This window comes from Nicotiana sylvestris, chromosome 10 (genome assembly GCF_000393655.2).
Source record: "Nicotiana sylvestris chromosome 10, ASM39365v2, whole genome shotgun sequence".
Lineage (NCBI taxonomy): Eukaryota > Viridiplantae > Streptophyta > Magnoliopsida > Solanales > Solanaceae > Nicotiana > Nicotiana sylvestris.
The window spans coordinates 165,042,479-165,054,979 of NC_091066.1; the positions used below are offsets into that span (position 1 = coordinate 165,042,479).

The 12,501-nt window shown below is 39.1% G+C and overlaps 1 protein-coding gene across 1 annotated transcript; it reads left to right on the plus strand.

Annotated features, from left to right (window-relative positions):
- Positions 1 to 887: 887 nt before the first annotated feature.
- On the plus strand, positions 888 to 1,526 carry LOC138880219 (uncharacterized). Its single transcript, XM_070159895.1, has 2 exons — positions 888 to 1,154; positions 1,215 to 1,526. The coding sequence occupies exons 1-2, from the start codon at positions 888 to 890 to the stop codon at positions 1,524 to 1,526; spliced, it is 579 nt and encodes a 192-aa protein (XP_070015996.1).
- Positions 1,527 to 12,501: the final 10,975 nt, after the last annotated feature.

The window sequence follows — 12,501 nt, forward strand, 5'->3', positions numbered from 1 at the left end:
ACTATCAAAGAACCAGATAAGGAACCTGACACATTTGGTACATATTACAAATCAACGGACTCCAGCTAATGTGAACTGCTACAACATCAGAAGATAGAGGATCAACACAGGGACCTAATACCCTTATGTTTCCCTCACAGCAGTGCGAAGTCAACTGTGTACAACTAGAAAGTGACTGCCTGCACTGTACACAGAAACAGTGCAGCACAGTTCTGTAGTCACTTGTCCTTTGACCCACCAAGTGATTATATCATTCAAGTGATGTCATCCAAGTTGTATTAACAAAAGTATTACAACAAAACATCACTTGAACATTTGAGAATTCATTCCAAGCATTCAAGCTATCTGATATTCGAGCATTCAATTCTCAAGTGTATAAAGAACAAAGTTTAACACTACTACGGACCAGTTCCTAAATTTAGTATCTTGTTGTCCTTAGTTGAGTTGTAACTTTGTAATTGTTCCTCATTGCAATTCTTACTTTGCTTATCTAGAAACGTTGCTTAGGAACCCCTTGTAAAACCATAGACCCTTAATGTTTGTGCCATGACTAGAGTTAGTCATGAAGTATATTGCAAAGTAGCTTGTAATAGGTGTATTGCAAGTTAATGAGGGACTAAGAGTTTAATTCCTAGATTGCATATGTTGTAATCTACAGTTGCTCATAGTGAAGTTAAAATCCTACCAGTGTAGGTCGTGGTTTTTTATCCCCTTGAGCATGGATTTTTCCACGTAAAACCCCCTGTCTTACTTACTGTTTCATTAGCATTCTCAGTAGAAACTCACAAGAGGATATAGTCTCTCTATAGTTTGGTGGACTCATATATTCTATCAATTGGTATCAAAGCAGGTTACTCCTATTAGGCTAACACCTAGGAAGGATCATTATGGCTGCTCCACCAAATTTTGATGAAGATCAGTCTACTTATAGACCACCCAGGTTCAATGGGCAATACTATGGGTGGTGGAAGATAAGAATGCATGATTTTATCATGGCTGAAGATTCTGAGTTGTGGGATGTTATATGTGATGGTCCTTATGTCCCAACAAAGAATGTCGGAGATCTTCCATTGACGGTGCCAAAGACTAGGAAAGAATACACCGATGCAGATAGAAAAGCTATGGAGAAAATTTTTTGTGCCAAGAAAATTTTGGTGTGTGGCATAAGACCTAATGAATAGAATAGGATCTCAGCTTGTCATTCCGCCAAGAAGATATGGGAAGCTTTGCAAACAACACATAAGGGAACCACTCAAGTAGAGCAATCTAAGATCGATATGCTTACCACTGAGTATGAGCTCTGTAGGATGAAAGACGATGAATCTATTAAAGACATGCACACAAGATTCACTTCCATCATAAATGAGTTACACTCACTTGGTGAAGTCATTCTCGGGAACAAGCTCGTGAGGAACATTCTTAATATCCTGCCTAGTTCATGGGAGAGTAAAGTGAATGCTATTACTGAAGCAAATGACTTGCAGGAGCTGACCATAGACGAGCTAGTTAGAAATCTGAAAACCTAGGTGATGGGATTTCAATGTCTTAGCATTATTCTTCTTATGTTTTGATGATCTAACAAACTTATCGTGAAGAACCAAATAGAGAACCTGGCCCACAGGATATACGATTCATGTGAACTGGTCAAAGTCTGAAAATCAACAAATGGATGAACGACCACAGGGAGGAACACAACAGGGACCTGATGACCTGGTCCCATAGGGTTCTCTGACACAAGCACAAGTCATTGATTGTATGCAATCAATATAAAAAGCAACACAATAGGGATCTGTTCCCTTAGGGTTCTCTGACAGAAGTACAAGTCAAGTACACAGCTGGAACGTAGCTGAAAATAGTGACCATCTAGCAACTGTCACAGAAGAGAAACACAACTAGAACCTGGTCTGTTGGTATGTCCTGACAGAAGTACAAAGTCCACTATCCAACTGGAACGCAACTGCCCAGAAGTGGCTGTGCAGACAGTACAGCAGTCACTTCTCAATGGGAAGAAGCGTACACCAAGAGTTGACATCACTATCCACTGTCCTAACTTTTGTGATAAAATAACCCGGTGCAAGACATACCATTCTTCGTGCATTCAGGGATATTCTCTCAAGAAACAAAAGTGTTCATCCGGCATTGAAGTCACTAGTGTGTCAAGAACAAGAAGACAACTCCACTAAGGATCAGTTTCTAAATGAGTTTATATACATCTGTATCTGAGTTGTAATCTTGTTATTTATTTTTCATTGTAATTCCTAGTTTGCTTTCTTAGAAGCGTTGTATTAGGAACAAACCAAAATTCATAAACTTCTGAGTTTATGTTGTGACTAGGGATAGTCATAAGTTTAAATCCTTTATAACTAGGATAATTATAGAGTGGCTTGTGGTGGTTGCATCACAAGTTAGTTTGAAGTCTTTGCAATAGGGTTTTTGCAAAGTGGCTTGTAATAGGGAGATTGCAAGTTAATAGAGTTAAAAGCCTACAAGAGTATGTCGTTATTTTTTGATCCCCTTGTGTGGGATTTTTCCACGTAGAAAATCTCCTTAATTCTTTACTTTCAGTCTTTACTCCATTCTACACATTATCTCATAGAGGATCAGGTACTCTATAGTTTAGTGAACTCATATAAACTAACACTACGGTATCATGGCAAGTCTCTCCTATCAGGCTAACACCTAGGAAGGATCCTCAATGGCTTCTCCACCAAACTTTAAAGAAGGACAATCAACCTATAGACCTCCCAGATTCAATGGTCAATACTATGGCTGGTGGAAGATCCGTATGCATGATTTTACGATAGCAGAAGATTCAGAGCTGTGGGACATCATTTGTGATGGTCCACATGTTCCCATGAAGAAACTTGAAGAAACAGGATCATTGGTGCCCAAAGGGAGAAGAGAGTACAGCGACATTGACAGAAAAGCTGTAGAAAAGAACTATCGTGCCAAGAAAATCTTGATGTGTAGCATAAGACCTGATGAGTACAACAGAGTATCAGCTTGTGATACTGCCAAAGAAATATGGGAAGCTTTACAAACCGCACACGAAGGAACTACTCAAGTCAAACAATCCAAGATCGGCATGCTCACTACTGAATATGAGCTCTTCAGGATGAAGAATGATGAGTCCATACAAGATATGCACACCAGATTCACCTCTATCATAAATGAGCTTCACTCACTTGGAGATGTCATTCCCAGAAACAAGCTTGTAAGGAAAATCTTCAGTGTTCTACCTGGGTCTTGGGAAAGTAAGGTAAATGCCATCACTGAAGCTAAAGATCTACAGACTCATGGATGAGTTGATTGGAAAGAAAGAAAGATAGTGAAAGAAGAGAGCCCAAGAAGGAAAAGAACCCGGTGCTTAAGGCTGAAAGCAGCGATTCAAGTGATGAAGATAGTGACATGGCCTATCTTACTAAGAGATTTCAAAAGATGGTTCGCAGAAATTGTGGTATACCAAAGTGGGGCAGTTCAAGTAAAAAAAGGAACAACGATCTCTGTCACAGATGTGGAAAGTTAGGGCATTTCATCAGAGACTGCCCACTCACAAAACAGGAGCAATACAAGCAAAATCGTGACAAAGCAGGAAAAAGGAACCTGGTTCTAGATAAAAGGTTCAATCGAAAAAGTGTTGCAGACAATATTATTAAGCAGGCTCTTGATACTTGGGGAGACTCCTCGAGTGAATCCGAAAGAGAATCAAATGCAGAAAATAGTTCCATGATGGCAGTGGAAACTAAAGCAACGAAGTACGATTCACTATTCGCGCTGATGGCTCAGTCAGATAATGATGATGAAGAAGATAAAGACGATGAGGTAAACTTCAGGGATGTTCTGAGAGATCTGAAATCCTATTCTTCTAAGAAGATAAGGTCTTTATCTAATGTCCTAATTGATGCCTATTATAGCCTTGTAAATGATAAGGAGATCTTGACCACAGAACTAGGAGAGGCAGAACAATCTAGAGATGATCTAGTGGTCTGTGTAGTGGACTTAAATGAGACCATAGCTAATCTTGAACAAGAAAAGGAAACCTTGAATGAAAGAATAACTAGTGTGGAAAATGAGAGACACGATATGATGGTAGTAGTTGTTGATCTAAAAGAAACAATAGAAGGCCTTAACAATGAGAAACATACGTTAGAAGAAAAAGTTGCATCTACGGAAGAGGAAAGGGATGACCTGTTAGTAATATGCACTGATCTAGAGGAAACCATTGAGGGACTCAATAGAGAACATAGGAATGTAAGTTTTGGGAAAGGGAAGGAAGTAGCCAGTGAGATGCACATCATGCTTGAAAAGGAGTTAACTATTGTGAAAATCAGTCTCTGTAGTGAACTCGAGAGGAATCAGCGACTTCAAGCTGAATTGGAGAAAGTAAGAAATGATCTTGAAAAATCTCTGTAGTGGACCTAGTCCTCAGATTCTATTATTTCCATGTATCTCAACAACAATGGGAACAAGCAGGGCATCAGGTTCCAAAGGGAGAAAACTCCCTATAACTCACACAACAAGTATGTCACTGTACCCGATAACTGGCTATATATCCACTGAGGAAACAATAGGCATTTTAAGGAAAATTGCCAGGCCAGGGTTCAGTCTGCCCAGAAAAACAAAGTGTTTTCTGATGGAGTGACAACTAAAAAGGGACCAGGTACCACTCGCGAAAAGCGGATGTTGCCTGCATGAACTAGGAAATCCCTTATTCATCTTTTTTTATCATAACAAGGGACCCAAACTAGTTTGGGTTCCTAAATCTAACCCTTGATTTGCATGAGCAGGGAACCCTAAGAGGAAGCGGACTGCGATGGACTGTGGACAGTGGATGCTTAAACCACGTAGCTGAAAACATCATGAATCTCTTCTCACTGAAAGTCCTACAGGAAGGGAATGTATCCTTAAGAAGGCAGTAAAGGGTACATTCTCAAGTGAATGAAAAGGTAGAAAGGATTGTTTGGCAATCAAGGGGGAACGTGCACTATATGAATGGCCTAAAAAGTGCAGTCCCCAATCTGATAACTCGCCAAATGGTCTCAGTGGACAAAGGAAACAAGAACATCCACTCCAACTAAGTATGAATCTCCACAAGCTGGTGGTATGAGATGAGTGAAGTTGCAACCATAGCATGAAGGATTGGTATATGCAAACTCCTCACCTCCGAATAAATTAACTCAGTAGGACCGTGGTCTGCCAAACTCAAGCATCACCTGGACATGAGTTCACAAAATGAAAGAGGAGGGGGAAGAAGGGATCATGCACAAATTTCTCAACACTCAAGGACTACACAACAAAATGGTATTGCTGAAAGAAAGAACGGAACTGGAAAATGTTGCATGGACAATGCTTATCGTCTATGGAATCACCAAGAATTTCTGGACAAAAGCAGTAAATACTGATTACTACCTGGAGAACATGTATCGGATCAGGTCCCTCTTGAATCAATACCCACCATGAGCTGCCAAATGGAGTAAACTGCCATGTTCTCTACAATAGGAAGGATCAGCTTGGGAAGCTCAATGCAAAAAGGACGAGCGAAGGAATCCTTCTGGGATACAATCCACAAAATAAGGCCACAAAGTCTCCAACAAAGGGCACACTAAATGGTAGGAGGTGCTCATGGGGTATTCAACAAGACACTTCTCTTGCCAAGAAAGAAGGGTGAGATCATCTTCTGATGGTCAATATGAAGAAGGGATTGATCTGTGAAAGTATTGCAGAACCGAAGATCAAATTTCAGATATCTGCACCAAAGCCTCGAGTAAAGAATATTCTGGATCAATCAAGGTGAAGATGGGGCCACAAGAGTCTAATGAAGAACCTGATCCTCCATCAGTTGGTTATGTAAGACAACACCAGGTAAAGGTAGCTAAAGTGTTTTCTGACCAAGCCTAACTCACATCAATACCGTTGTAGGTAAACACACATAACGATCATAAAAGCTAAAGGTACAGTTATGAACTGCGAGAGAAGAGATGCTAAAACCACTTTGAAAAAAATCATTCTGGCATCAAGTTCCTGCACTTCAGGTTAGTAGTAATGTGCTTAATTCTGCATGCCCTCTCTAAACAAAAAAAACATTGTAACTCAACTACCACATCATCCGATTTTTCAACGTCTATGTGTCGTGTCTTGTCTTTCAAAACCTTTCATCCCCTCTGCATGGTAACACTTCCCCACAAACCTACCACCGTTTTTAGAACTATTCAGAACCTATTTTGCTCTCCACTCATCATTAGCCCTTCTTCCAATAAAACTTTCTTTCTCTCTCACGGCAAGTCATGAACCTTCATCTCTTTTGTATAGCTAGGAACTTCTCCTCATCTCTGTCTTTCTCTCTCTACTCATCTACAAAGCACTCATCTAATGTCGATCGAACAATCATCTCATTCTCCCAACATTAACACCACCCCCACTTTGCTATTATCCTTGAAATCATTCCCAGAGTGTCACTATTTCACTCCTTCTACCACCTTACCCACTCTTGGCTCCTCCTCCACTCCTACAGTTTTTCCATTTCTGATAAACCCTATTTACCATTATTTTGATAATCCTATGACTAGTCAATCCTACAATCTCATCAAAGACCACACATAAGGTTTTACTCCTCAAGTGTCAGAAGCCCATGAGGGTGATCCTGACCAGTATTTGAACTCCTCCATGTTGGATTTAGTGACTCTCAAGGAGTCACTAAAAAAGGAAGCAACTCATAATATCATGGCTATAGCTGCTGAGAGTCTGATGAATGAAGGAGCATATCTCTCGTCTGAGTACCAGGGGGAAGAAATTCCATTTCTAGGAGATGTAAGAACCACAACACTCCTCGAGTCCTTGGCTCGTGAGATATTCTTAGAAAAGCCTTCTGATGAACCTGATTCTCTTCCATGCAAACTCACTCTTGAACCTCCTATTCTCTCCAAGCTCTTAGAGTCTTCCTCCAAATCGCCCACTACTAGGTCACTATAGCAAGAGAGTTTTGAATTCTCATTATAGAAAAGTAAGAGGAATGTCAAGACAAGGAAAAAGAGGAAAATGAATCCAAAGGATTTCATCAAGAGTGTGTCAGTAAACCGGATAGACATAGATGCTTCCAGGGAACCTGGTTCATTAGTAAAACAATCTATGACAGTTGAGGAAACTGTTGAGGAATAGAAAGGGTCATTCATAAAGTACAGTAGCAAGTCTAAACGGAGTCAAACTGAGCTAGCCATGTCTGAAGACAATACTGTGGGGATGGCAAGCTGGAAAGGAAAACCTGCCAAAGGGTCTAGCAAACAAAAAAGGGAAACTATTAAGGAACCTAGTTCAACAAGGTCCATGACTTGTGATGGTGGTCTTTGGCAGCAGAGATTAAGAACTCAAAAAGTGTTGTGGGGTCGAACATTTGATCCAGCAATTTCGGAGATGGAAGGGATGAGACAAATTCTGGAGATTGTAGAATTTCAACAATGGGAACACTTATTTGAAGGGAGCATGCCTCTGGTGTATGAAGATGCAGTACAAACTTTCTACGCATCTCTTTTCACTATTGAGGGGGATCACATTTGTGCACTTATAAATGGAGTAGACTTTGTACTCGGCGCTTCAACATTGGGAAAGGTTCTCAGAATTCCGTGTGAAGGTGTGTCCTCAGTTAAGGGTGTCTATGGAATAAACTTTTGGAGAGCTATCATGAAAGAGCAAGCTATTCAACAAGGGGAACATGTCCATAAGAGGTATTGCTTCCTGAGTACCAGCTTCTCTTTGAACTGGTTAATAAAGTACTCTTACCCCCCTCTGAAAGGCGCTCTATTGCTACAAAATCGGATTTGGTCCTAATGGAAGCGCTTGATGAGTTTGTCCCAATCAATTTGCCAACAATTATGATAGATCATATGCAGAAGGTGGCAAATTTTAAGGGTGGAAATCATGAGTTACCTTATGGCTTTCTCCTCACTCATGTGTTCAGATTCTATAAGGTCCCTTTGGGGAATCCCAGAGTGGGCACACGCAAGCAGACCTTCTCTAAGACCACTCTAGAAGAATGTGAATGTATAGAAAGAGTTGGTAGAAGCATATCGACCATTTCTCAGCTGATCAATGCTCAAAATGTAGCTTATGAGGAAATCAGAAGGCTGAGGGCTCGAAATGCCATACTGGAAACTCAGCTCAGTCAAGCAGCTAAAGGACCTGATTCTGTCAATGAGGAAGTTGCACGACTGACCAAGGAAAATGATAGACTTCGGGCTCAATTAATGGAAGAGCAACTGTCTACAAATGCTCGACTGGACCTGGTTCTCAAAACCATTACCGTCTCTTCATCCAAGCCCCTTCCTCTAGTGTCCCCTAGGATCCTCTTAGTGTCAAGCTATTTTTGCTCCAACATCCTGTGGCTGTTGTTTTACTTTTGTTTGCTTGTTTTTATGATGGCATGTTGAACTTAACCATTACTGCTCCTGACTTGCTCAGTCCAATGTAAATATTAATAAAACAACTGCCTTTTCTTTGCTAGTACAATATTGTGTTCCTCTGGATTCTCTTTTCTATCATGTTGTGTGCACATATGAGGCATGAGCTAGCTGTGTTAGACTTCTTTATGCTTATTACCTACTTGTGCTCTTCTTCATACCTGTTCTTTTTAATGATGCCAAAAGGGGGGAAAGGTGTGTGGGTGAGAGTGAGGGGTAATATGCTTGTGTAGTGAGGGAAAATCAAGTCTGAGATTGAGGGGAACTATCAACTCTGCGATTAAGGGAAAAGAAGATCTGAGATTAAGGGGGAACTTCGTGTAGTTCTGGCATCTCATCTGATTATTTTTGCTCTAAACAAATATTGTCCATGCCTAAGTTTGTCATCATCAAAAGGGAGAAATTGATGGGTTTTCAATGTCTTAGCCTCATGCTTCTTATGTTTTGATGATCTAACAAACTTGTCTTGAAGAACCAGATAGAAAACCTGGCCCACAGGATATACGCTTCATGTGAACTGGTCAAAGTCTGAAAATCAGCAAATGAATGAACGACCACAGGGAGGAATACAACAAGGACCTGGTGACCTGGTCCCTTAGGGTTCTCCGACACAAGCACAAGTCAATGACTGTACGCAATCAATATAAAAAGCAACACAACAGGGATCTGCTCTCTTAAGGTTCTCTCACAGAAGTACAAGTCAAGTACATAGCTGGAACATAGCAAAAGACAGTGACCATCTAGCAACTGTCACAGAAGAGAAACATAACTAGAACTTGGTCTGTTGGTGTGTCCTGACAGAAGTACAAAGTCCACTATCCAGCTGGAACGCAACTGCCCAAAAGTGGCTGTGCAGACAGTATAGCAGTCACTTCTCAGTGGGAAGAAGCGTACACCAAGAGTTGACATCACTATCCATTGTGCTAACTTTTGTGATAAAACAACCTGGTGCATGACACACCATTCTTCGTGCATTCAGTGATATTCTCTCAAGAAACAAAAGTGTTCGTCCGGCATTGAAGTCACTGGTGTGTCAAGAACAAGAAGATAACTCCACTAAGGATCAATTTCTAAATGAGTTTATGTATATCCGTAGTTGAGTTGTAATCTTGTTATTTGTTTGTCATTGTAATTCCTAGTTTGCTTTCTTAGAAGCATTGTCTTAGGAACAAACCAAAATTCGTAAACTTCTGAGTTTATATTGTGACTAGGGATAGTCATAAGTTTAAATCCTTTATAACTAGGATAGTTATAGAGTGCCTTGTGGTGGTTGCATCACAAGTTAGTTTGAAGTGTTTGAAATAGGGTTTTTGCAAAGTGTCTTGTAATAGGGAGATTGCAAGTTAGTAGAGTTAAAAGCCTACAAGAGTAGGTCGTGGTTTTTTGATCCCCTTGTGTGAGATTTTTCCACATAGAAAATCTTCTGCCTTCTTTACTTTCAATTTTTACTGCATTCTACGCATTATCTCATAGAGGACCAGGTACTCTATAGTTTGGTGGACTCATATAAACTAACATTATGGAATGAAGAGGAAGATAGACAGTGAAAGAAGAGAACCAAAGAAGGAAAAGAACCTGGTAATCAAAGCTGAAAGCAATGACTCAAGTGAGGAGGACAGTGACATGGCTTACTTAACCAAAAGGTTTCAGAAGATGGTCAGAAGAAATGGAGGAATACTAAAAAGGGCAACATCAACAGACCAAAGAATTATGACTCTGTCATAAATGTAGAAAGTCAGGGCATTTCATCAAAGATTGCCCTCTCATGAAGCAAAAACACTTCAAATACAACCCTGATAAAGCTGCAAAGAGGAACCCAGTTCCTAACAAACACTTCAAAAGGAAGAGATCTGCTGACAATGTGGTGAAGCAAGCTCTTGTAGCATGGGGAGATTCGTCCAGTGAGTTTGAAGAAGAAACTGATGTAGGTGACAGTTCCATGATGGCAGTTGAAAGTGAAGGAGATGAATATGATTGAATATTTGCTTTGATGGCTCAATCAGACGATGATGAAGATGATGACAATGATGAGGTAAACTTCAAGAATGTTTAGAGAAATCTGAAATCTTACTCCTCTAAGAAACTCATGTCATTAGCAAATGTATTAATTGATTTTTGTCATAGTCTTGTAGATGATAAAGATACCTTGACCATAGAACTAGCAGAAGCTGAATAAACTAGAGATGATTTGGTAATGTGTGTAGTTGATCTGAAGGAAATCATAAGCAATCTAGAGAATGAAAAGGTGGCTCTAACTGAAAAAATTGTTAGTATAGAACATGAAAGAGATGATTTGGTGGTTATAGTTGTTGACTTAAAGGAAACCATTGAGAATTTCAGTAAAGTGTTGATATCCAATTTTTTCCTATATATTTTTAATATGCAAAATACTTTCAAAATAGCATATGTACACATATATAAGCATGTCCAAGGGTTTTATTATTTTTCCATAATTTTAAAGGTTTTCTAATTGATTTATTTCCCCCTTTTTATCCATAAAATTCCAATAATTATTTTTAAAATTATTATTTTGATAATTCATCTATATAATTTTTATAGTTATGCCAAAATATGGCTAAAGTAATTTTTACATGTTTTAACAATTTCATTTAGTATTTTTAAAGCTAAAATTGTACATAATTGCAATATTAGCTCTTTTAAGGTTTAATTAGGTTTTATATTCATAAAATTGGGTACTGTATTTTTAAATTGCTAATTATGTATAATAAATCATTTTAGCCTTTTAAATTAATTTTTAGAAACTATTTACTATTTTTTATAAATTAAAAGGGAAAAAGTGGCTATTTAAAATGTAGCCAAATTGGCTTTTCAAATCTAGCCCAAATTGGACCCCAATTCCCCAGCCAAATTTTAATTTAAACCCGACCCACACCCTTTTAAATCCTACCCAAACCCGGATCCCCACCTACCCTATTCCATCTGGACCGTTGATCATTCAGATTAACGGTCCCCATTTCCCATTCCTAAAATAAACCCAAATGACCCCCTAACCTAATTCATTTCCTACCAACCTGCTGCCCTTGATCCTCTCCAATTCTCTCTGCAACCTCACTCAAACCCTAGTCACCGCCACCCAAACTAACCCTAATCCCCTTCGATCCTCACTCAATCCATGGACTTCCATGGTTGTTTGAGACGTGCACTTGTCTCTTACGTCTCCCGGTGGCCCCCTTTTATGATTTCGTGGAAAGATCTCGAAGAGATCTAGTCCAGTCCTTGCTCAACTTCTATCCATGGACTTTTTTCGGCCATTCATGGCCTTTCGAGTAAGATCTGCAACTTTTCCGACTATATTGGTAACTTTTCGAAGTTTTCTCACTTTTTTGGGTTCTCCGAAACCCTAACTTTAAAGATTTTCCGATCTTCTTTCAGATCTGCCTTAGATCTGCACATATTATGAACTTCTTGGTGTTTTCTTAAAGGTTTTTTCGATTTTTTAAAGTGACTCCCCGTCTTCAAGATTAGGGTTTTCTTAACCACTTTTAAAAGACTTCTCCTCTGATTTCCAGTATTGTCTTATGATTTTACTATATTTAAACGGTTTGTTTATGTTTTCTTCTACCTGGTTCATTGTGTACCTTTGGTTTTATCCGGGGTCCTGGAACTGTCCTTGTTTATTTTGTATGTATACCTGTTTTGATTGGGTTCTTTATGGTTCGATCCCTTTTCTTTGTTTGTCTTGAATGATTCTGAGTTCTTACCGCTTTTTAACTCGATTTTGTTAAAACCCTAGTTTCTTAAAGTTTTTCTTCACTTATTACTGTTAGTTTAAAGGCTTTCTTTACTTGTTTCTAACTTTCTTTACCTGTTAGTTTGGTTTTCCACTCTGGTTCTATGTGTTAGCCATGACTACTTGTAAGCACGTGATTTTTGCCCTATATGAGAATTACTCCCAAAAATTCAAAAATAAAATGATTTTTCTTTGGCGTGCAATTTTGTGATATTTTGAATAATTATTTGTATTTGTCTGTGCGTGTTTATTTGCTAAATTAATAAAAATACAAAAATATGTCGCATTTTGCATATAGGA